Here is a 25,852-nt window from a genome sequence, read left to right as displayed (position 1 = left end):
GCTCATTAACCGCAAAACTTAGTCAAACAGCTTTCAAATAAGGTTTCATGTTCTGCTGAAGCAGCATTCGGACACAATCATAACCTACCTTTGCTGTGTTTCACACACAAAGGCTGACAAAGGTGTTTGCCCAGGTGTGTTAGAAGTTTCCAAAATGGAAATGTAAGGCGTACCCCAGGGGACACCGTTGCCCAGTGAATGTAACACTTCACTGCTCATCAGTTCTCTAAAACGTTAACAGGGTTAAGACAACTGTGAACACCCAGGAACTTTCTGAAGCGCTCACCAGAAAGCAAAAAAGACAATTTCTTTGTGTCTCTTCAAAACAAAAAAACTTTTTCCTCCTTTATATTAGGTGACAGGGGCCTACTCTAACCAAATTTAAGACTGTTCAGTGAAAACCCAACTTAAAAGTTAACTTTAAGGATCCTCAACTACCTACTGTCACTCAGCACTTAAACACTAGAGAAAGCATTATCTTAATTTATGAAATAAGTCATGACAATGAAATATTTAAAAGGAGAAACCTATGGCTCTTATAACTCAAAAATTTTTTGAAGTGCACTAGATAACTGGCAACTAAACAAGTATTATATATGCATATTTAAATGAGGACATGCAATTGTGTTTCTAGTTGGAGAATGGGAACTTTCTTCTCATGATTTTTAAAAAATTGGTGCATTATAGTTGTACGTAAGATTTGTTATTACATATTAGTACATGCATACACTATAACAATATAATTTGCCCAGTGTCATTTTCCTTCCCCTGGTCTCCTTCCTCTAATCTCCTGATCGCTCTTCCATTTTCATGAGATGCCCTGCCCTCAACGATTTCCCCCACCTTTTCTCTCCTGCTTCCACATAGGAGAGAAAACATGACAACTGACTTTTTTAGTTTGGTTTATTTTGCCTAACAATATGTAGAATGAGACTAGATCCTTATCACCCTGCACAAAAGTCAACTCAAACTAGATCAAAAACCTAGGAATTAGAACATTTTCTAACAAATTACATAAATTTCATTCTTTATGGCTGAATAAAACAACATTTTTATTTATCCATTTATCTACTGGTGGACATCTAGGCTGGTTCCATAGTTTGACTATTGTGAATTGCACTGCTATAAACATGGGTATGCATCCATCACTATAGTACATTGACTTAAATTCTTCAGGATCAATACTGAAGAGTGGTATAATTGGGTCATGTGGTGGCTCCATTTCTAGTCTCTTGAGGAACATCACATTGATTTCCATAGTGGCTGTACTAACTTACAATGCCACCAACAGTATATAAGTGTTCCTTTTCTCCATATCCTCTCTAACATTACTGTATTATTGATGATTGCCATTCTGACTGCAGTGAGATGAAATCCTAGTGTAGTTTTGATTTACATTTCCCTAATTTTTATGATGCTGAACTTTTTTCAAGTTTGTTGGCCATTTGTATTTCTTCTTGTGAGGGTTATGTTTAATTCATTTGTCCCGGTGTGTGTGTGTGTGTATAGGTGTTAAGTTTTTTGAGTGTTTCTTATATTTTGTATATTAATCCTGTCAGAAGAGTAGGTAGCAAAACTTTTTCTGCCATTCTGTGGTTTCTCTCTTTCATTTTCTTATTTCCTTTGCTGTGCAGAAGCTTTTAATTTGATGGTATCTCATTTATTAACTCTTGGCATTGTTTCCTGAGCTTTAGGGGTCCTACTGAGAAAGTCATTGCCTGTGCCTATGTGCTGGAGTGTTGACTTTACGTTTGCTTCTAGGAGTTAGGTAGTTTCTGTTCTAACTCCTAGGTTTTTTATCTAGTTTGAGTTGACTTTTGCGCAGGGTGATAAGGATCTAGTCCCATTCTACATAAGAATAATCAGTTTTCCACCTGGGGAACTTCTGAAAAACTTTCACAAAACACTTCTCTTCTGTCTACCACCCTCTATCCTCCAAACTAACTGAAAAAAATGGGGATGAGGCATGGTCATGTGTAATTTTTAAGAGTTCTACCCTTTGCCTAACACAAACATTTCTTCAAAACATTCACTTTAAAAACACAACAAAGGCCCATTTAGACACAGGTGGATTGGAAAGAACTCTCTATGCCTGATGACCACCTCCCTCCCACGTGATAAGTGTTGTGTGACCCACTGATTATCTACACACAGCGTTCAGGAGCATCCAGCTTCTCAGAGCTCTGTGCCTCCCACACTATAACCCACTGAAGGATGTAAGACTGAAGTTCAACCAAGCAGGGACATGCAGAATTCTCACCTGCCCAAACAGATCTGAAAACCCCCCCAATCTCTAAGATGTCTTGAGGCAACTCCTAATTATCTAAGCAGAGGGCTGAAGATGTGTATCTTATTAACAATGGCGTTCTTACACAATGAATCAATTTACTCAACAAATAATTAATGAGCACCTATTATGTACTGTTTTAGGTACTCGGAAAACAACAAATAACAAAACATTAATTCTGTTCCTCAAAGAATTTATGTACAAATGTACAATGAAGGCACCGAATTCAAACAGCCTGCTCAATCCCATTACTGTTTTATTTACAGCATTTAACAGTAAGTGCATGTACCTACTTACTTACATACCTCTCCCCACTAGAAGGTAAGCTCAAAGAATGCAGAGACCTTACCTATTTTGTCCATTTACCTAACAACCACAGTACCTACAGGGGTGCTTGGGGTAGTCAATAAATGTTTATAAATAAACATTCAATAAATGTTTGCAGAATAAGTGCATAATTTAAGTACGAATCCTGCAAAGCATACCTAGTTACTTGAAAGAAACATAAAGCAGTGATTACAGAGCCTTTCATTTAACTATGAAATGGAAGCAAATCCAATGTTCACCATGGACCAATCTTGAAACTTCCAGGTAGTTTTTTTTTTCCCCCATTTAAAACAAGCAATGATAGTCAACAGGCCAAAGTAAGACAGTGTGGCAGGACAGGAGTGGACACAATGTACTATTGCTTCTCCACCGGATCAGATTATTGTTATTACGGATATTTACATACCTATACTACACAATTTTGTTTTAAAAACAAAACCTAAAAGCCGAAGAAACAGCTATAGTCCCAGAGGCTCCATAAGCAAAAGACTCCACAGATAACAGGCACACAGATGAACTGGGACAGAATCCATAAAATTCTAGATTAATTCTTAGATTATCATAAACCTAGGAATTGTACCTCAAGAATATGGTACAATGTAACACATCTCTAATGGGGATATTCCAACATTTTAATTGTTTTATTAAGTGATCAATGAATATTCTCTTCTTCATAGATTACTATCCACTAGCATAACACTCTAGAAACTCTAACCTTTATTCAGTGATCGAAAATCTCATGTATTTCTATATTTCAAGATGTTTTCATACATAGAACACAACTTTTTTTTTTGACCTTTATTTTATTCATGTAGTTATATGCAATGCTGAGACTTGAACCTGGTGCCTCACACATGCTAGGCAAGTGCTCTAACACTGAGCCACAACCCCACCCAGGATATACTTTATTTTTTTTTAAATATATGACAGCAGAATGCATTACAATTCATATTACACATATAGAGCACAATTTTTCATATCTCTGGTTGTATATAAAGTATATTTACACCAATATCCAGGGTCTCTGGTTTAATTCCTAGGTCCTTGATCCACTATGAGTTGAGTTTTGTGCATGGTGAGAGATAGGGTTTTAATTTCATTTTGTTGCATATGGATTTCCATATGGATTTGCATATGTCTCCATCATACATGTACTTTTGGATAATAATGTCCATCACATTTCACCATCATTTCTAACCCCATGCCACCTCCCTTCCCCTCCCACCCCTCTGCCCTATCTAGAGTTCATCTATTCCTCCCATGTTCCCTCTCCCTATCCCACTATGAATCAGTCTCCTTATATCAAAGAAAACATTCAGCATTTGTATTCCTGGGATTGGCTAACTTCACTTAGCTTTATCTTCTCTGACTCCATCCATTTACCTGCAAATGCCATGATTTTATTCTCTTCTATTGCTGAGTAATATTCCATTGTGTATATATGCCACTTTTTTTTTTATCCATTCATCTACTGAAGGGCATCTAGGTTAGTTCCACAGTTGAGCTATTGTGAATTGTGCTGCTATAAACATTGATGTGGCTGTGTCCCTGTATTATGCTGTTTTTAAGTCCTTTGGATATAGACTGAGAAGAGGGGGGTAGCTGGGTCAAATGGGGTTCCATTCCGTTTTCCAAGAAATCTCCATACTGCTTTCCATATTGGCTGCACCAATTTGCAGTCCCTGCAGCAGTGTATGAGTATACCTTTTCTCCCATATTCTCGCCAACACTTATTGTTGTTTGTCTTCATAATAGCTGCCATTCTGACTGGAGTGAGATGAAATCTTAGAGTAGTTTTGATTTGCATTTCTCTAATTGCTAGAGATGATGAACTTTTTTTCATGTTTGTTGTCTGATTATATATCCTCCTCTGAGGAGTGTCTGTTCAGGTCCTTGGCCCATTTATTGATTGGGTTATTTGTGTTTTTGGTATTTAGCTTTTTGAGTTCTTTATATATCCTAGAGATTAGTGCTCTGATGTGTGAGAGGTAAAAATTTGCTCCCAAGAAGTAGGTTCTCTATTCACCTCACAGATTATTTCCTTTGCTGAGAAGAAACTTTTCAGTTTGAATCCATCCCATTTATTGATTCTTGATTTTAATTCTTGCACTTTATAGGAGTCTTATTAAGGAAGTTGGGCCTAATCCAACACAATGAAGATTTGGGCCTACTTTTCTCCTATTAGACGTAGGGTCTCTGGTTTAATTCCTAGGTCCTTGATCCACTTTGAGTTGAGTTTTGTGCATGGTGAGAGATAGGGTTTTAATTTCATTTTGTTGCATATGGATTTCCAGTTTTCCCAGCACCATTTGTTGAAGAGGCTATTTTTTCTCCAATGTATGTTTTTGGCACCTTTGTCTCATATAAGATAATTGTAATTTTGTGGGTTAGTCTCTGTGTCCTCTATTCTGTACTCCGGGTCTAACAATCTGCTTTGGTGCCGACACTATTCTGTTTTTTATTACTATTGCTCTGTAGTATTGTTAAGGTCTGTAAACAAGTCAGGATGGCGCCTGGCAAATGTTAGAGTCTGTAAACAAGTCTGGATGGCGCCTGGCATTTTGCCAGAGGGAGTGGTTTGTGAAGTAACTCCAGCGAGCCATTAAGTGTGGAGATTTCTTATTGGTTGACTGCTGTATCGAGTTTATGTTAATTAGATAAGCTATGTGGAATGTATAAATACCTCTGTTGTCCTACAATAAACGGCTCCCTCTCCTGCTGTATCAATGTACACAAGTTGCTTGTCAACCCCCCGGCTAGTTTGCTGCAGCCGGACTGCGGCATAGTATAGTTTAAGGTCTGGTATAGTGATGCCACCTGCTTCACTCTTCCTGCTAAGGATTGCTTAGCTATTCTGAGTCTCTTATTTCTCCAGATGAATCTGATGATTGCTTTTTCTATTTCTATGAAGAATGTCATTGGGATTTTGATCGGAATTGCATTAAATCTGTATAGTGCTTTTGGAAGTATGGTCTTTTTGATAATATTAATTCTGCCTATCCAAGAGCAAGGTAGCTCTTTCCATCTTCTGAGGTTTTCTTTGATTTCTTTAGGGAGAATACAACTTTTGTAGAAGAAAATACTATTTAATATGAAAGATGATTTTTTAGCAAAACAGCAATAAGACACTTTTCCATGACCTTTTATGTTTCCATGGTAGTTACAACCCTCTTATTTCTATTTTATTTTACATTTGTTTTTTCCTATTATACTATAAATGTAGAAGAGAGAAGCAGACGCTGTCCAGCCCCCTTCTTTTCATTTCCCAGCTCATGTGAATCCTGCCTAAGCAAGCATTCAGCAAATACTGTCTAATCTAAATATTTCTGTCATTCAAAAAACACTTATTCAGAAGTTATATGTTTTCCATTAAGGATACGTACATGAATGAGCCTGATATTTAGATGATTACAATTTAATGTGGAAAACTGGTATCTGTGATTCTACTAAATGTATTAAGAGCTATTATGGAAGGATGCCCTGGGTATCACTCACGTAGCCTAGAAAAATGCAGCCTAAGTCAGAGATGACATCAAGATTCCATTGCTGAGTCCTGAGGGTACAAAGAATGACCTGGAAGGAGATGGTGGAAAGTGGGAAAGCTCTAGGCTAAGGGAATATATTTAAAAGGAGGAGCTATTTTAAGTACCAAGTGATTAACTGGGTATGGGTGAAACAGAAAATTAAGAACTCAAAGGAAAAGCAAGTTTGTAAAGGAAGGTAAGAGATTTACATCATGACTGTAAGGTCATATGGTAGAAGAAAGGACACAAAAGAGAAAATACCTAGGAAAAGAGGAGCTACAAAGAGGAAAAGGAATTCTTTATGCAATTTTAAATCTTCTTTGAGTCTGATAGTACAGGATTCCTGAAGTGTCCTCTAATCTAATCATCAGTAGGTAAGCTAGTGGTGTAGTCTAGACAATCATGGGTTTTATATTCATTCAGAACCAGACTTGCAATCCAACTTGCCATTTGCTATGCTCGTAACTGTGGAAGTCACCTCATGAGCCTTTTAGTCTTGTATTTTCTCACTTTTAAAATGAAAACGATAAACTGTCTCGCTTGACATGTGATAAATGCCAGTGCTTTTCCATTAAGAAAAAAAAATCATACTGATGTGCACACGTGCGCGTACACACATACACTCATCCTTAGTTTGTAAATATTTATTTTCATAGTTAACATCCCCATCTTGTGGCCTTTTAAGGTATTGTTGACAAATGTCTTAAATTTATGTTGTATTTTTGCAACTACACATATGTAACTATTATATCATGGAACCATTCTCTGGGGATCTGGACCAAGGCTCTAGTTGAGAGATTCCCTACTGGTAACAGAGAATGTCTAAAGTCACTAAAATGGCATTTGAAGTGTTGTTATTGAATTTAAAAGCAAAGGAAACATTCCAAAGAGAATACAATTTTATATAGACATGTGAATGTTTAAAAAATATTTCCCCCCCAAAAAATTCCCTAAAACTGGATGGTGTAATTTTTCTGGTATTAATCTATTATCAACATTAATAATTAGTGGTCAAATTAAAATAAACCAATAATACTGCTAATCTATATAGTCAAGAAATGCCCTAAATGTTACAAATTAAGTGGTGATAACTTATCTTTAAAGAAACTGACTAATTCTGCATGTTAAACTAATACCAGGGAGTTTTTTCTTGGGTAAGTGGTATATCAAGCTGTATCTACCACCTTGGTTGGACACAGTGGTGAGTCATGTCCCCTTCATGAAGTTGGGCCATCAAGGTTTACTCTGCATTTCAAAGCTGACTTCTAACTAAATCTACTCACGTCTTCAGCTCTACCGTAAGAACTAGTACACTTACTCAACAATTCTTTATTATTTTATAATCCTGTGATCCCAGTTATTGTGGTAGTTTAAGTATGTACATGTGTGTGTGTGTGTGTGTGTGTGTGTGTGTCTGGCAGTTACTAACACACATACATATTCTGTAATGGCAATGGTTTTTAGGGTTCAGCTGTAAAATCATGCTCCACAGACCCAAGAGGCCATATCCTGCACCAGGCTCACTCTGCAGAAGTATATCACACCAGGAACAACCGTGTGGGTAAACAGAGAAGTTACCCTGGCTCCAAGTAGGGAATTACTCTCAGCCATTACTCAATGACACCCTTGCAGCATCCACGTATGCTTGAATCACCTTTCATCTGAGTCCTGGCAGAATATCTTGTGAATCCCGTGGAACACTGACCAAATGAGTGGCTCATGAGGCCATCTCCCATCAACCTCCATGTCTTCCTGAGGGGACTGACACAGATAGTTTCTCATCATACCCAGGTACTGATGAGGTATAAACTTCCTGCAGGTTCTATCTGCAGACTATAAAAACCACTTAGCTGCAGTGAGAAATAGCTCCTTTGTAATAGGATATACAATGGTATTGCAGCCACTGGGCCCTCTCATTTGGTATCATTTTTGGTGTGTGGGACAATGATCCTAGAAGCTGGTATTTTTGGTTACTCTTCCTTTTGTTATGTAATAAATGGCCTGAACCCAAAAGCAGCTTGTATCTTTACTGGCAAATCAGAAACTGGAAGCAGTAAACATTCTCTCTGCTGCTGGTCTAGAAGCAGTGAGTACCATGAGTTTTTCAGCTGCAAGGAAGTGAATTTTGTCAACCACCTGAGCTTGATCATAAGCTTCAAGTGAGCTACACACCTACTAATAGCTTGACCGCAGGCTGTGAAATCTATAGCAGAGGGCACCCCTAAGCAGTGCTTGAACTTCCGGTCTCATGGAAGCTGAGATGATAAATATGTGTTGTTTTAAACTGCTAAGCTCTTGATAATTTGTTACATAGCAGAAGAAAGTTAATTCAGCAAGTCCACTACTCTAATCAACATGTTGGTACAGGCTGAATATCCCTAATCTGAAAATCTCAAATCCAAAGTGCTCCAACATCGAAAACTTTTATTAGAGTGCTGACGTAATGCCACACATGGAAAATTCCTCCCTTACATCCTGTGATGGGTTGTAGTCAAAATACAGGCACACTAAAAGTATTGTATAAAATTATCTTCCAGCTATGGATGTAAGAATTATAAATAAATTTCATGTTTAGACTTGGGTCCCATCCCCAATATATTTCATTATGTACATGCAAATGTTCCAAAATTTAGAAATAATCTGAAATCTGAAACTTTCAGAACCCAAGCAGTTCAGATAAGGGATACTCGGCCTGTACCTTGGTTCTGTATCTTAGAACGAAGTAAGGTCAGGATTAGGCTAAGTATGGATATATTTATTACATCAACGGTACTTGACTAAATCCAACTGCCTCACCAATTCCTACAGACTCTAGTCAGCACCTTTTCAACTATACCCAGAATTAGGGCAGTGGCTATTACCCTTCCTTAGGTCCTGAACATGAGTTATTCAGTTTATCTTCCACAGTTAGTCTTTGCAGGTTGGCTGATTTCCAGGACCTGGCCTCACGTGACTCACTGCTCTGTCCCTTCCTCTCCCCTTCAACAAGGTCCCATCTCTCTAACATCAGGTACATTCACTACAGCCTGTTACTCATGTCATACTTCTACCATCAAGTAACACACGTACAGCAAAGGTTTTAGACCAAAAATTAGCCATGAAACTAAGATCAATATAGGGATTAGCCTAAATATTAGAGATGAAAAAATTCTGGAAGTAAATAAAAGCTGCGCTACATTAAAAAAAAATCTATTATCATTCTGATAATGGCAATCAAATGATAAATTAAAACCAAAACCCAAAGAGACCTTCAGATTATGCTAAATAAGTGGATTTGACATAAAGCAATTAAGAGAAGCCATCAATTCTGCATTTGCTGAGTTATAATTCCAAAGTGACTTTGTGAAAATATAATTAGGTTTCTATAACCCAGTAGCTATACTGTCTATTTTAGGGGTCAAGATATTTTAGATTTCATGGGTCATAAGGTATTTCTTTGTTTAAATTCTCTGTCATAACTACTCAACTTTGCCATTATAGTTAGAAAGCAACTACAGATAATATGAAAACAAATGGGCATGGCTGCATTCCAATAAAATTCTGTTTACAAAAACACCCCAGTTCACATGAAAATATTGATTTAAATAAGCATTCAGGAACTTACTGCTTAATTTTATCATTTTTAGGTCCAAATCTTGGTCCAGATGGCCCCCTTCTGAAAATAAAATAGCCAGTATATATTAGTAGTGGTCATATCAAACAAAAACAAAAACAAAACCACACATCCATATATGCAATCATGTGAGATACACATGGATCAGTCATTTACCAGAAGGAATGACATTTTACGAGTATTGGTGAACTCCATGATACATAATCTGGTCTTTACTTCACTGGTAGTTACCATTGGCCACAATTACCTTAATTATTCTAAGTGTTAAAACTTTATGAGAAATGAGGACTTATACAACCCTTAGAAATGCAGTTTTTTTCCTAATTGTTAAACTCTGAAATAATAAAAATAAACTGCCCAGTGACTATGAATACCTTTATAATCAATTCTTGAGCAACTAAAAGTGCAAATCACCTTGAATTTAGGACATTGATAATTAGGAATGTTGATTGAGAGATGAATAGAGAAAACTATTCACTCAAAACACTAAAAAATTTTACGTATGTATTTTGATTACTCATCTTAAATCTACCAACAGCAAAAGGGGGAAAAACAAGAATCTTAAAAATATTAACATTTCTTAAATTATTATCTCTTTATAAAAGTCAAGGGTATATAACCTTAATTCATTTTAGCATTCTCAAAATGGAAATTTTTAGATATTTTAAGTATTTTAATTATCATTTTACTGAAGGTAGTGAATAAGGTAACTCAAAAGAAACAAGGTTCTAAATTTCTAGACATAGGGTAACTTCTAAAGGAGGTGAAAAAAAAATCCAGTTTGTGACAAGAAAAACATTTTGGAGAAAAAGGTTAAACTGCCTATTAAAACTTATTTACATAATGAATAAATATGAAAATATCAACTTGCCTTAATTTCTCTAAGTTCTTCCTCCAAGTATTTAAAACTGCAATTAAGCCTTAGAATACTGGACCAGTAGCCAGGCATGGTGGCTGGCGCATGCCTGTAATCCCAGGGGCTCAGGAGGCTGAGACAGGAGGATTGTGAGTTCAAAGCCAGCCTCAGCAAAAGTGAGGCGCTAAGCAACTCAGTGAGATCCTGTCTCTGAATAAAACACAAAATAGGGCTGGGGATGTGGCTCAGCGGCTGAGTGCCCCTGAATTCAATCCCTAGTACCACCCCCTAACACACACACACAAAAACTGGACCAGTATCTCATCCCAAAGTACAAGTTAAATGTTGAATTCCATAGAGAAAACTAATATTCTAAACCAGAGGAACTACAAATGGGTCAACTGAAAAGCATAAAAAAGTAGTCATTCAGTGAGGAAACCGCAAAGTGAGACAGCCATCTGAAAATTATTAAATTAAAATTATTCCAACTACAGGTTAAAGAAAAGCAGCAGTGGCTACATTTGTTTTCACTTACTACATAACATGAGACTTTAGAATGTTACTGAGGAAAAAGACAAAATAAAACCCGAACCCAAGGCTGGTTCTTTGATAAACGTCTGGTCAGATCATACAGGAAAAACAGATAGGGCAGGAAGCACAGAATAAGAGCAGACACAATTACTAACAGAAGCAAGGTGGGGCCTCACTACAGACAAATGCACTACAGTCATGTAGGATTTACTACGAAGAGCTGAGTGGAGGACACACGGCAGCTCTCTGTCTAACCATGTAATCCTTCTGTAAATCTAGAATTATTATAGAATCATGTAAAAACTCCTACAAAAAAATTTGGGGACTAGATGAGTTCAATTATGAATTCTACCAAATGTTCAATGTAGACACATAGCAATATTACAGAAACTCTTCTGGAAAAGTAAATACAGAACATCTCCCAAATCATTATATGGAGCCCACCTTATCTTAAACCAGTAGCCAGCAATAATATCTCTAACATAAATGCAAAAAATCCTTCACAAAATCTTAACTGATGCCAACAATGGCTTAATGACTACAAATGATTTATTCCAGAAATACAATGTTGGCTTGAAATTTCAAAATTGATGATAAATGACATCATCTATTTCTTAGCAAATTAGGAACAATAGGGAGCTTCCTCAACCTGATAAAAGGCATCTTAAAAAAAAAAAATGCAATGAAATCAAACTTAATGGTAAAAAAAAAAAAGGAATGTTTCGCCCTAAGGGAGCTCTGGAAGAGCATTCTCTCTCACCACTTCTAATTCAATATGGTACTGGGGTTTTTGCCAGAGCAAAACAGGAAAGACAAAGAAACAAAAGGCATACAAATGCAGAAGTAAAACTATCTTTATTTGTAGACAATATAATTATTTATGTGGAAAACACAATGGAATTCATAAAAATACTATTAAAATAAATAAGAGAGCTTAGCAAGGTTTAGCATTAATTTACTCTATGTCTACATACTAGCAATGAATAATAAGAAATTGAAAAAATCTAAATGAAATATTTTGTTCTCTCTCATATGGAAGTTGGAAAAAAGAAAAAGAAGATAGGGGTAAGGATCTCATGAAAATCAAAAGTAGATCAGGAGAGGAAAGAGACAAGGGATGGGAGAAAGGGGGAGGGGAGAAGTGCTGGGGAGGGATATTGGCCAAACCATATTATTATACTGTGTGCACTGCACGTATGAACACGTAACAACAATCCTATCCTTACGTGTAACTACAATTCACCAATAAAAATGTGAAAAGAAAAAAAAGCATGAAATACTTATGGACGAATCTGTCAAAAAAAATAAATAAATAAAGATCTGAATCTGAAAACTAAGACATTGCTGAGGGCCTGGGGTTGTGGCTCAGTGGTAGAGCGCTTGCCTTACAAGTGCGAGGCCCTGGGTTCGATCCTCAGCACCATATAAAAATAAATAAATAAAATAAAGATACTGTGTTCAACTACAATTAAAAAATAAATATCTGAGAGAAATTAAGGACCTTAATAATTACAAAGATAAGCTATATTCATGAGTCAGAAAACCCAATATTGGTAAGACATTAACTCTCCCCAAATGGGTATACCGATTCAATGCAACCGCAACCCAGATTCCAGCAGGAACTTTTGTAGAAGCAAATAAATGATTCTAAAATTTACATTAAAAATTTTAAAGCCCAATTAGCCAAAAGAACATTGAAAAGGAAGTGTAAAGTTGGAGGACATACACTATACTACTTTGCAACTTATTAAAAAGTGACAGTGGTCAAGGAAGTGTGGTATTGATGTAAGATGGACATACAGATCAATGAAGTAAAGAGAGTCTAGAAATAGTGCCACAAGTATAAAGTCAATATTTTTGTCAGTTTTTAAAATTACAGTAAGTACATAACAAAATGTGCTATTTTAATCATTTTTAAATGTAAAGGTCTGTGGCATTAAGTGTATTCAATTATTCTGTAACCATCACCACCATTCACCTCCAGAAATTTTTTATCTTTCCAATTAGACACAACTCTCCATTCTCCCCTCCTCACAGCCCTGGCAACCCCCATTCTACTTTGTGTCTCTCTGAGCCTGACTATACTCTAGGGACCTCATCTAAGGGGCATCATGCAAATACTTTTCCTTTTGTGACAGGCTTCTTTCACTTAGCATGATTTCTTTCTTTTTTTAAAATATTTTTTTTAGTTATACTTGGGCACAATGTCTTTATTTTGTTTATTTATTTTTATGTGGTTCTGAGGATCAAACCCAGGAGAGGCGAGTGCTCTACCGCTAAGCCACAACCCCAGCCCCCACTTAGCATGATTTCTTTAAAGTCCATTCATGTTGCAGCAGACATCAAATTCCCTTCCTTTTCAACACAATATCCATTTATGTATATTGCACATTTTGTTTATACATTCATCTGGTGCGGGACACTTGGGCTGTTTCCACCTTTTGTCTATTGTTAATACTGCTGTTATAAACATGGGGGTTAAGTAATATTCAAATATTATTTTGAGAATTTTATTTGTCTTCCTTTCAACAGGTAGGGGAAGCCGGATATGGAAGCTGGATATTGAGGGGGTGTGCCACTTAGGGTGTCAGGCCCTTTGGAAGGTATACAGCATTATATGGGAGTGGACATACATTTTTGGCCCAAAGAGTTGTTATTTCTCACAAGGGCATCTACCTTACATTCAGAAAATCACTTATCTACCCAAAGCATCTGCCCATCTTTTCAACACTGAGTTCCTAGTAACTACCCTTTCATCTAAGACTTCTCACCATAAAAGGTACTGTAGGCAAGTAGCTTATGGAAAGCTTGTCACCTCTAACAAATTACATCCCTGCCAAAAATAATACAATTTATGACATTCCTGCCAAAAATAATACAATTTCCTGTATTTGCTTTCTATCCTATAAGCTCTTGCCCACTGCTTCATGGGTTTCAATTGATTTTATAAAATGTTTTCATCAAAAATCAGCCTCCACAAAAAAACATGTCACAATATGTTAATGAAGTAGAAGGTAAGCGCTTCCCCTCAGGCAACAATTCCCAGCAAAGACTCTTACAACACTGCTTCACAGACACAAACCTAGGCTGCATGAGAGTGATTTCAAATTAAAACTAAAAGGACTGGTCAGGGGGCTGAGGCTATAGCTCAGTGGTAGAGCACCTGTCTCACACATGTGAGGCACCAGGTTCAATCCTCAGCAACACATAAAAATAAATAAATAGAGATATTGTGTCCATTTACAACTGAAAAAAAAGATTAGCCAGGTCAAATAGTTTTCAGCACAGTACCATGATAATTCAATAGGGAAAGAATAAACCTTTTCATCAAATGAAATAATTAGATGGCTTACAACCCCACCCCCAAACCCTTCATCCTTACCTCAGCCATGTATAAAAATTAACTTAAAATGGATTACAGGCCTAAATTTAAAAGCCAAGACTATAAAACTCCTAGAAAGACATAGGTGAAAATCATAGTACATTATGTTTGAGAAAGATTTTTTTAATAAGATATAAAGAAAGAAAAACAATATAGAAAATTCAATAAATTGATTTCATCAAAACCCAATTAATCTTCAAATGCTACTGTTCCAAAAATGAAAAGGTTAAGTTACGGATTTGGAGTATATATTTGCAAAGCACATATATATGACAAAGAACTTGTATCTTTCTTACAACATAATAAGAAAATAAGCATGTATGAAACCCTGGGCTTGATTGAATTAGAGCAACACACACACACACACACACACACACACACACTCACACAGGAGTTGAACATATACTTTGCCAAAGAAGGCATAATGATGGAAAATAAGCACATCAAGAGATGCTCAACATCAGTTTTCATTAGGGAAATGCAAATTAAAAACACACTGAGATACCTCTACACACCCAGTAGAATATCTAAAATAATAAAGATTGACCATATATAGTTGGTTACAATCTGAAGCAACTAAAACTCTCATATAGTACTGGTAAGAATATAAAATAGGGCTGGGGTTGTGGCTCAGAGAAAGAGCACTCGCTTAGCATGTGTGAGGCACTGGGTTCGATCCTCAGACCCACATAAAAATAAAAAGGTATTGTGTCCACCTACAACTAAAAAAAATTAAATAAATAAAAAGAATATAAAATAGTTCAAACACTTTGAAAAACAGTTGTAAATGCACATTAAGTATTTTACTCTTAGATATTTATCCAAGATAAATAAAAGTGTATGTCCACACAAAAACTTTTATGCAAATGTTTACAGCAGCTTAATCTGTAATGTCCCCAAACTAGAAACAACCTAGATATCCATATACAAGTGAATAGACAGATAATTGCAGTATATTCTGCAATGGAATACTACTCAGAAAAAAAGAAACCCAATTATTGATACATGGTTGAATCTCAAAATAATCATGCTGAGCAAATGCAGCCCGTAAAAAAGGGGGCATACTCTATGATTTAGTCTATATAAAATTTTAGAAAATATATACTACAGTGATAGCATATCAGTGGTTGCCTAGGGACTAGGAAAGCAACAGATTATCAAGGGGTATGTGGAAACTTTTAGGGTGATGGCTATATTTATTATTTAATTTTAGTGATGATTTCATAGTTTGTATGTCAAAACTCATTGTACACTTTAAATATATGCATTTGATTGTCAATTATACTTTGAAAAAGTTGTTCAAAAAACTTACAGAAAAAAGTCCTCTTCTTCATCTGAATCATCTTCCAAAAGATTTCTCTGTCAAAAAAGAAAAAAAGAAAGAAAGAAAGAAAAAGACTTTTCAGATTCAGAGGGCTTATAAAATGTCAAGGAGAAGTAATGAAACAAGTTCTATACAATGAATTTCTCCAAGCTTACAGACAGAGGGAAGAATGATCAATCACATTTACTTCAATAGAAGCTAAATGATATGGAACTGTTTACAGACCTTCCAAAGAAAATGCTTATAATTCCAGAATCCTATAATTGATGCTGCAGGCAGTTAGAAAGAAGCCCCTTCTCATTCCTCCCAGTGTCTCTGTATTGGCAGAAATTAACAGAGAACCAGACGGCAGAGAAGGAATGTAGTTTGTGGAGTCCAACTGCCGCAATGGAGGACAACAGGAGGGTAACCAGAGCTGGGAGCAAAGGCCTAGTAACTGGCTTGGTCCACCTTCTAGCTGCTAAGTCCATAAACAGCACTCTACACAAATCTGAACTCCCACACAAAAACCTTAGATTCTTACCTCACCAGATAGGACATTCTTCATTAAAATGAAGTGGTCTCTCTCCGCCCCCCAAATGGGAAGACATGGAGTCCCAAAAGGAGGCTATAGAAGAGCAAAACCCAGACCTTCAGACAAGAACTCAAACAGAATATGATTGCTTGCAGGTAAAATAATGGCTCCCCAAGGAGGCCTATGTCCTAGCCACCAAAGCCTGTGACTGCGTGAGCAAGGGTGTAGGAAGGGACTTGGCAGAGGTGATTAAAGGTCTTCAAAGGGGCAAATTCATGACAGATTATTCATGTGGGCCAGAGCTACTCACAGGGTTCTTATAAAATGGAAGCAGGAGATAGAGAGATTGAAACTTGAAGATGAAAGAACATGATGAGCCCAGACAGGAACTGGGAAAGGCAAAACCCATTTCTGCCCTGCGGCCTCTGAATGGAAAACAGCCCCACTGGCACCCCGATTTCAGCCCCGTAAGACTCATCTTGGACTTCAGGTCACCAGAAATCAAGATCATAATTTCGTGCTTTATATTTGTGGTTTTTACAGTAACAATAGGAAACCAATATACCACTCAGGTACCTTTTCTGAGGAAATTGCTCAAAAAATTACACCAGCCAAAAAGAAAATTAAGAACAAACCTCCTAAGACAGAGATCATCAAAGAATCTGATGTGTGGTCAGGTTTAAATGTTTGATGGTAATGTGACGGTGAACTGTAAGTTAGAATTACTGAAAAGGAAAAGGCACAATCCAAGGAAAAGCTTAAAAAGAGCCTAAAACTTTTTTCTAACAAAGCTCTGAGGCTGGGACATGGAGTGTGACCAACACGCCTGTCTCAGGGAGAAGTGGCAGGAAAGAGGGGGAGGGGACAGGGCTAGAGTGAAAGACAACACAACGGAAGGTCACCCGTTTCTAGTAAGCTGATGAAGAACAGATTTAAACATTACTGTTACAATATAAAGTTAATAACAGAAAGAGGAATGGATGGAGAAAGGCAGTAAAATTTCTCAACTGCCTAGTGGTTCTAAGGATAAGGAGAGAGATAAGGAAAAGGAATCAATCTAGGATTGATTATATAAGGATTAGAATACAAAGAATATCCTCACATATATGTAAACTAAATACTCCATAACATGAACAGTAAAACAGTGAAAGAAGGACGTATTTGACCTTCATTTAGCATGTATTTTTGAGCATTTCCCACATGGTTGGCACTGTTCTAAGATCCAAACCAGCTGTGAATGAGACAGACAAGCTTTGACTGAGCGTTCATAGAAAAATGTGACTGTGATAATGCTGTGCAGGAAACTAAAACAGTGACGGGACAAAAGTGATGGTGTGACAAATGAAAATCATTCTCAAGAGGTGAGTGAAATGTAAGCTGAGACCCAAAGCTCCTTGATAACAGAGACAGCCAAATATCAGGGTAAAGAACATCCACTGCAGGCTGAAGGACTACCTGGCACAGAAAAAGTCCAAATGTATTGGTCATCACAATAATGAGTGGTCTGAGTGGCCCTGACAAAAACAAAAACTATATATGATTAGAGTTCAAAAAATTCCAGCCTATATCTGTTTTCAAGAAAATTATCTACAACAGAGGTCAAAAAAATGAAAAATAAAAAAGTGGTAGAAAAGAAACCTTAGCAAATTCTATCAAAAGACTATCAATCTAAATAGAAATTTTTAGGACATATTAAACAATCAAATAATAATTTTGTAATTATAAAATACACAATCCACCAAGAAGACTTAACAGCAATGAGTTTATATACATAACAATATGGCTTCAAATATATATAAAACAAAAGCTGATTAAAGTGCAATGATTTATGTCAGGCATGGTGGTACATGCCTATAATCCCATGGCTCAGGATTATAGGAGGCTGAGGCAGAAGGATCTCCAGTTCAAAGCCAGCCTCAGCAAAAGTGAGGTGCTAAACAACTCAGTGAGACCCTGTCTCTAAATAAAATACAAAATAGGGCTGGGGTTGTGGCTCAGTAGTCAAGTGCCCGAGTTCAATCCCCAGCACCAAAAACAGAAAAAATATAATGGTTTATGATCCAGTTTATTTGGTTTAGAAGATATAATGTATGTTTATTTTAGTTTTATACTGGAAACACACATGAAAACCAATGCCTTTTACATATCAATGCGATACCACTTCACCCAGCAAGCACTGTTTGAGGGTGTGGAGGAACTGGAACCCTCACAGTGCTGGTGGGAATATAAAACACCATGCAACCATGTGGAAAACAGTTTAGCAATTCTACAAAGGTTGAACATTAGAGTTACTCTAACAATCAGTAATTCGATGTCTAGGTATGTAAGTATAAGAAATGAAAATGTGTTCAACAAAAACTTGTATGCTAATGTTCATAAAAGCAATATTCACAATAGCCAAAATGTCAGGAAAAATTCCAAACATCATCAATTGATGGATAACTAAATGTGGTACATCCATACAATGAAACATTATTCAGTTAATAAAAAGGATAAAGTACTGATACATACTACCACATTGACAAATCTTGAAAACATTATGGAAGTCAAAGAAGCCAGTCACAAAAAGCTACATATTGTATGATTTCATTTATGTAAAAGGTTCAGAATAGCCAGGTGCAATGGTACAACTTGTAATCCCAGCTGCTTGGGAAGCTGAGGCAGGAGGATGCAAGTTGAGGGCCAGCCTCAGAAACGTACAGAGACTTTGTCTCAAAATAAAAAACAAAAAGGGGTGAGGATATAGCTCAGTGGTTAAGCACCCCTGGGTTCAATCCCTAGTACAAAAAAGAAGGTTCAGAATAAGTAAATCTATAGGTTTTTGGTTGCCTAGGGCTGAGGGAATGGAGAGAATGGGGATGACTGCTGAAGGGCACAGAGTTTCTTTTAGGGAGGATAAAAAACCCTAAACTAGACCGTGCGATGGCTGCACAACTTTGTGAATATACCAAAACCCATTAAATCGTACCTTTTAAATGGGTGAGTTGTATGTTATATAAATTATATCTCAATAAAGCTGCAAAAATTATAATTGGAAAGAGTAACAAAACTTAAAAAATTTAAAAAGCAATTATTAGAACCAATCAGTTATGAAATTTCAAAATCTCATAAATATCCAAAGGCAGGCTCTATTTAAACAGTGGATTTTTGTTCAGTTCAGGTGTTCAATATCCAATTTTTACAGCCAATTGTGCTAATAACCCACATGTAAAGAGAAAGTCACAGTTACAGTCTCAGTAGTAGTACTGATTGAGACTGTACATTTTATATCTTTAAATATGAGTTCAGCTCATTTTAAAAAGCTAAATAGCAATTAGTCTTTTGGTGGGTTCTTCTCCCCATCAAAAACATAAACAAAAACAAACTAAGGACAAATGCTTTTTGTATTATATTAAAAGATACTTCTAAATCATAAAATGTTGAGTGATTAATATCAAGTTCCAAAGTTACACAAAAAAGGAGCATATAAAATAAAGTCAAACAGGGGCTGGGGATGTGGCTCAAGTGGTAGCACGCTCGCCTGGCATGCGTGAGGCACTGGGTTCAATCGTCAGCACCACATAAAAATAAAGACATTGTGTCCATCTAAAGCTAAAAAAAAAAAATGAAAATATTAAAAATAAAAATAAAGTCAAACAGACCAAGAACTCTTAAGGGCAGCAACTGAGCCCCCTAGGTTTTAACACCAGGCTTACCACGCAGTAGGTGGTTAATAAGTACTTGTGGAACGGATCAGTAAATAGAAGGATGACAAGAAGAAAGGACGTAAGGGAGGCTTCCGTTTACCAGATTAAAAAAGGAAAAGAATATATTTCCTTCCCTCAAAAAATATTCTATAGATAGAATACTTATTCTATCTATAGAATTATTCTATCTATAATAGTCACATGATAAGCTGTCTTTCAAGATGCTGCACAATACCCTGATTTATTTATTTATTTGTTTATTTATTTATCTATCCCACCACCTTCTCTCTTATTTTCAGTGAAGTGGATTAAACACAGGGCCTCATGCATGCTAGGAAAGCATTCTAAAACTGAGCTATACCCCCAATCCCTAAACATAGCGTATTTCTAAAATGAACTAGAAATTGAAGCATCATGAACAAGGCATTCTGGACTCTGAGACAGTCACAGGTCCAGGATCTATCACATATAATTTCAAAATCTAAAAAGTTCAATAAGCCAAAAAGCTTTGATAAGTTTGGTGTCAAAACTCATTTGGGCTGGGTGCAGTGGTGCATGCTTGTAATCCTAGTGGCTTGGGAGGCTAAGACAGGAGGATCATGAGTTCAAAGCCAGCCTCTGCAACCACAAGGTGCTAAGCAACTCAGAAAGACCCTGTCTCTAAATAAAATACAAAATAGAGCCGGGGATGTGACTCAGTGGTTGAGTATCCCTGAGTTCAATCCCCAGTACTTAATCCCTGACAAAAAAAAAAACTCATTTGGAGGAAAACCTGACTTGAATTGACTTTAGCTATTTTATTTATATAGATAACCCATATATTTCACTAAGAAATATTAATATGTTTGGAGGTGTTAGTTCAGACCCCTAAAAGCTATATACTTAACTACCTTACTTAAATCTGAAAAACTCTAAATTTCAAATATATTTGGCTCCAGAGTTCTGAATAAGACATTATATAGTTGTATAATATTTTCCCTGAGCTTGGCCTGGTGGCACACGCCTGTAATCCCAGCGTATCAGGGGGCTGAGGCAGGAGGATCATGAGTTCAAAGCCAGCCTCAGCAAAGCCAGGTGCTAAGCAACTCAGTGAGACCCCCTCTCTAAATAAAATACAAAATAGCTGGGGATATGGCTCAGTAGTCGCATGCTCCTGAATTCAATCCCAGGTACCAAAATTTTTTTTTTCCTTGAAATACTATTATCAATCTAAGCAATATATATTTTTTAAGACATTTACTATGAAGTTGAAAAAAGTAAGATTAGAATATGGTGGTGATAGGGTTCAGAAATTGACACCCTGAAGTAAAAGCTTCACAAGCAGCCTCATAGCAAGGTTTCTCTCTGACTGTCCCCTGCTATCAAGTTTTCCCCTAAGGCAAGCTACAAGGACCGCAGTTCCTTTCCCCAAAGGAGGTCACAAAACCCAGAACCCCCTTTCCCCAAATACTGTCATAAAACCTAAAAATATTAACCTAATCTTCTCCTTTCTATGTAAAAGTTGGCCATAAAACATTCACTAACCTACCTTCTTTGAGTGCCCCATACTCAGAAGGAAGGACTGCTGCGGGGAGGCCAAGGAAAGTTCGAGCAGACAGGCCTTGCTGGCCTCCCCCACTCCCCTGAGTCTATTAGTGTTAGATAACACCCTTTAGTTCAACCCTATTTCTACATGGCTGCCCTTACTTCATCAAACCTGAGCATGAAAATGTATAATTCACTCTGGGTCTTTGGGTCCTGTTGACACATACAAAACTGTGAACATATAAATCTGTTCAATGTTCCTCTTCTTAACCTGTTTTTTGTTATGGGGTGTCAGCTACGATCCTTCAGTATGAGCAAGAAAGGGATCACTACCTTTGCTGCTCCTACAGTAGCCATAAACTTTAGATTCTTTTATATTATTTACAAAGGGAGTGAAAACATGTTGACTCTTTCTTGTTCTAAAACTTAAGATTCTAAACTTACCCTTTCGCTTTTCACAGAACCAGTGACATCATCATCATTGAGGTGTCGCTTGAACTTGGGAGGCATATTTTTACTCAGAGTACTCTTCTATTTCCCAGCTGAATAAAATATTCACCACCTTAAGGAGAAAAAAACCAATCATTAGACTTTTGGATGTAAACTAAAGTACTTAAAGCAGACAGAAGGCCTGTATGAGAGACGACCCCCCCCCCCATTTTGGTGACTTCAGCTACTCCCGTCACCTGCTCTACTCCAGTGACTTTACACCTGAACATGTAAGGAACAGTTAAACACATGATAAAATCAAGTAGTTTCCCAAAGAAAACATGTGGAAGAAATGAGTGAATTAAGGATTTTATAAAATGAAAGCGCAGACAGTACAGGAACAGAAAAAATAGAAAGAAGTTCCTTGAAAATCCTAAAATGCTTTATGATTTTAACTTGAAATCAGAAGCTTAAGTAATGATTCTATTTCCTTATCTGTAAAATAGGAATTTCTATGATTTTGCATGGAATTGAGGTGGTCCAATCAGATCATACATGCAAAAAAAATTTGCAACCTACATAGCGTCCCACTGGTATTCCATGAAAAGGGTTAAGTTTCTTAAGTCCTGGTTTGATACTGTGATTTTACACACACACACACAAAACTTAAGATACACTTGCCTTGGGTCTTCACCCTATTTCCTAACATATAGTTCCTAATACCCTCAGAATCTCAGAGAGTGCTAAGTGTGGTTTTTGTTTGTTTGTTTGTTTTTGTATGCTAATGAGATGACTAGCTTCAGAAAGGCAGCTAGCTACAAGAAAGAGCAAGGCATGATTAAAAGGTTGGGATATTGCAGCTCCCATTTTGGGGAGGGCAGAAGGACTAAAGGTTGTGAAAGTTCAGTCAATCACCAACAGCCCAATAACAGTAGTCTATTTTGCCTAATAAAGTTTATGTAAAAAACCTAACAGGACAGGATTCCAGAGTTTCCAGATGGCTGGACACATGAAGGTTCTTGGAGGGTGGCGTGCCTGAAGGGCTATGGAAGCTCCTGGTTCCTTCTGCATACCTTGCTCTGTACCTCTATTCCATCTGACTATTCATCTGTATACTTCCTAATAAACTTTATAATGAACTGGTAAACATAAGTAAAGTGTTTCCCTGAGTTCTGTGAGCCACTCTAGCAAATTAATTGAACCTCCAAAAGGGATTGTGGCTGCCCCAATTCATAGCAGATCAATTAGAAACACAGGTATAACATCCTGGAGCTTGTGATTGACACTCAAAGGGGGGGGGGCAGTCTCATGGGACTGAACCCTCAACTTGTGGGATGCTATCTCCAGATAGTGTTAGAAATGAAATGAATTAGAGGACACCCAGATGGTATGTCCTAGAGAATCTGCTGCAAAAATTACTTGCTTTCTGGTAGAGAAAAATCTCCACACATTCTGGGGTCACAGAGGTGTATGTATTATGAAAGTAGGAGAAAACGAGTTTGTCTCTCACATCAAAAGAACTGAGTTAAACAAAGCCAGTTTTCTTTGTTATAGAACCACCTCACAGCTTTTTACATGCTAATAAGTACTGTGATTTTTTCCAAGAAAATGTGTAAGTAACAATAAAATTTTTTGAGAAAAAGTGGCATATGCAAATATGAATTTTCAGTATTTTTGTATCAGATGATGGCTGAACACCTAAGAACTCAGAATAGCTCAAATGTATAGAATGCTTTCTGTGTTGGGCACATAGATGTGCAATTTTCTCAGTGATGCAGAGCAGTTTTAGTGCTCAGAGTTACACATGCATGTTTTCTTTTATTCTCTATGCATACCACTGAGGTAAGAACCAAGAAACTAAAAGACTTAGTAAAAAAAAAAAAAAGTGTTGTCACTTATTGAAATAGCAGAGATACAGGCCTAAATCAATGGTTGTGCGTTATCAGTTTTAGTATTTATTCAATTGGTTGCCATCAGATGACACAGTTCTACCTGAGAAAGACATACTTCCCTGTAACAACCCAGTAGCCCACATCCTCTTCAGGAAGAAGCATCTGAGATCTTCAGATTAAGTACAGTTAGACATTAGTTTGTTGTTTAATGTCATTCACTTAAAAAAAAAAAAAGTGTCTAGCTTCATATTCAACGAAATGTTCTCAAGCCAGAAATTTAACCTTCTGTAACCTCACTAAACTCTTGTACCTAAGTCACAGCTCCAGAGTTTCTCATTCCACAATATTTCCGTCATGTACATCTGGCCCATTTGATGCCTCATACTTTGATTTAATGATAATTCACTCATGCAGAAATGTTACAGAATGCATGGGAAAACAGATGACAGCAAATAATCGGAGAACGTGAGCTTTTCTTCAATCGTATTTTAAATCCTACAAAAGGATGCTAGGGTGCTCTACAGCCCCCCACAAACCAGACAGACTCCTATGAAGTCTGCATGACATACACAGCAAAGCTAATACCTTAAACAGCAGACCCCGCCGTCAGAGCCAGGGGACCAGCTGGGAACAGCAGTGAGCCCAGCTCCACAAAGAGAGGGCCACCGGCAAAGCAGCAGGCAGGTCGCCACCGGCGGGATCAACCGACGCCATGGGTACCAACCAACCAAGGCGACGAGTCACGCTCGGGGAGGCGGCGTGGACGTCCTCGGTAAGACCTCCTAGAAGCCCACCGCCCGGGCCGTGTGCACACGCCCGCCCCGCCGGCCCGTCCCCACCGGACGCCCGGCACGTCACGCACCGGGAGCGGCCCCGGGCCTCCGCAATGGCTCTGCGCAAACAAACTTGCATCTATTTATTGATCTTGCTCCACCACCACCCGCCCGCCGCGCTCCGCGTCCGCAGGCGCCGGCCCTGGGCGGAGGCCGTCCTCCTGCGCGCACCGGGCGGCGCCGGTTCCCACCCCGCGTTCCAGGCCGCCCCTCCGCCGCCCTGCACCGCGCGGCCCCGGGGCCTCTCAACCGCCCCCCGTCTGGCCGAGCGCCCGACCGGAGGCCTGGGACGTTGGCGCCGGCGCGTCGCCGCCTCCCCGCCTCCTCTCGCCCGTCCCCACCGGGCAGGCCGGCGCCGGTACCTGCGAGCCGGAGAGCTCCGCGGCGCCGGGCGGGGAGAGGGAAGCAGAGCGGGGAGAAGAGCCAGGCGGGAGGGGAGGCCGCGGCGCCGACCGCCTCGGCCGCAGCACCCCCGCTCATCGAGCCGATCGGCGCTCGGCGGTGGCGCGGGCGGGGGGCGGGACCGGGGCGGAGACCGCCGAGCGAGTCGATCCCACCTCTTCTGCGCCCGGGCGCACCCCCCACCCCCACCCCGACCCCGCGCATCGTGGTCCGCAGCCTCGGAGTTGCGTGCTGGGGAGACGTCGCCGGGGTCGCGGGGTCGGCCGTGCGCGGGTTGCTCGGGGCGGCGTGGGAGACGAGAAGTGGCGCTCCGCAGCCCGGCGGCCAGGCCCAGCGGAAGGCTTAGGAGGCAGCTCCGAGACGTCTTTGCTCCGGCTTGCAGTTGGCAGAGGATTCGTTCCCTCCCTTTATTATGATCCGCAAGGCTTGGGACTTCCCGTTTCATTTCCTCAGAGTAGAATAAAAACTCACACACATCTCAGGAAATGGAGTGCCAAGCTGGCCGGGATTTTGAACGAATTTTCCCAGACTTGTATAGATTTGTCTTTCCCATGTCTAGCTCTATAGTAATTTCTTGTTCACTTTTTGAGATTTTTACAAAGGTCGTTTTAATTAGTTATTACACATGACAACAGAATGCTTTTTGACACACTGTACACAAACGGAGCCCAGCTTCGCCTTGCTGTGCCTGAACCTGGTGCAGTCACACGGGCAGTGTGAGCACACGT

General features: G+C 38.5%; 1 protein-coding gene across 4 annotated transcripts in view; it reads right to left on the bottom strand.

The window, feature by feature from the left end:
• The window catches only part of Vamp4 (vesicle associated membrane protein 4), a 36,231-nt gene extending 10,990 nt beyond the window's left edge, over nucleotides 1-25,241 (bottom strand). For 3 of the 4 annotated variants that reach the window (XM_046430058.2, XM_046430061.2, XM_046430060.2), the window contains exons 1-4: nucleotides 25,085-25,241; nucleotides 22,013-22,130; nucleotides 15,833-15,879; nucleotides 9,743-9,793 (exon numbers count right to left, since the gene is read on the bottom strand). In XM_046430058.2, the coding sequence (XP_046286014.1) occupies nucleotides 9,743-9,793; nucleotides 15,833-15,879; nucleotides 22,013-22,078 (164 nt within the window). In that variant the 5' untranslated portion in view covers nucleotides 22,079-22,130; nucleotides 25,085-25,241. Of the gene's footprint in view, nucleotides 1-9,742; nucleotides 9,794-15,832; nucleotides 15,880-22,012; nucleotides 22,131-24,474; nucleotides 24,710-25,084 lie in introns of those variants that run through there. The other variant, XM_046430059.2, reaches the window with a different exon arrangement.
• Nucleotides 25,242-25,852: the final 611 nt, after the last annotated feature.

The sequence above is a fragment of the Marmota monax genome, unplaced genomic scaffold (genome assembly GCF_021218885.2).
Source record: "Marmota monax isolate L192 unplaced genomic scaffold, Marmota_monax_Labrador192_F-V1.1 WCK01_AAM20220418_F8-fsc00055, whole genome shotgun sequence".
NCBI classification, from domain to species: Eukaryota; Metazoa; Chordata; class Mammalia; order Rodentia; family Sciuridae; genus Marmota; species Marmota monax.
This window is presented reverse-complemented; position numbering and strand designations above follow the sequence as displayed.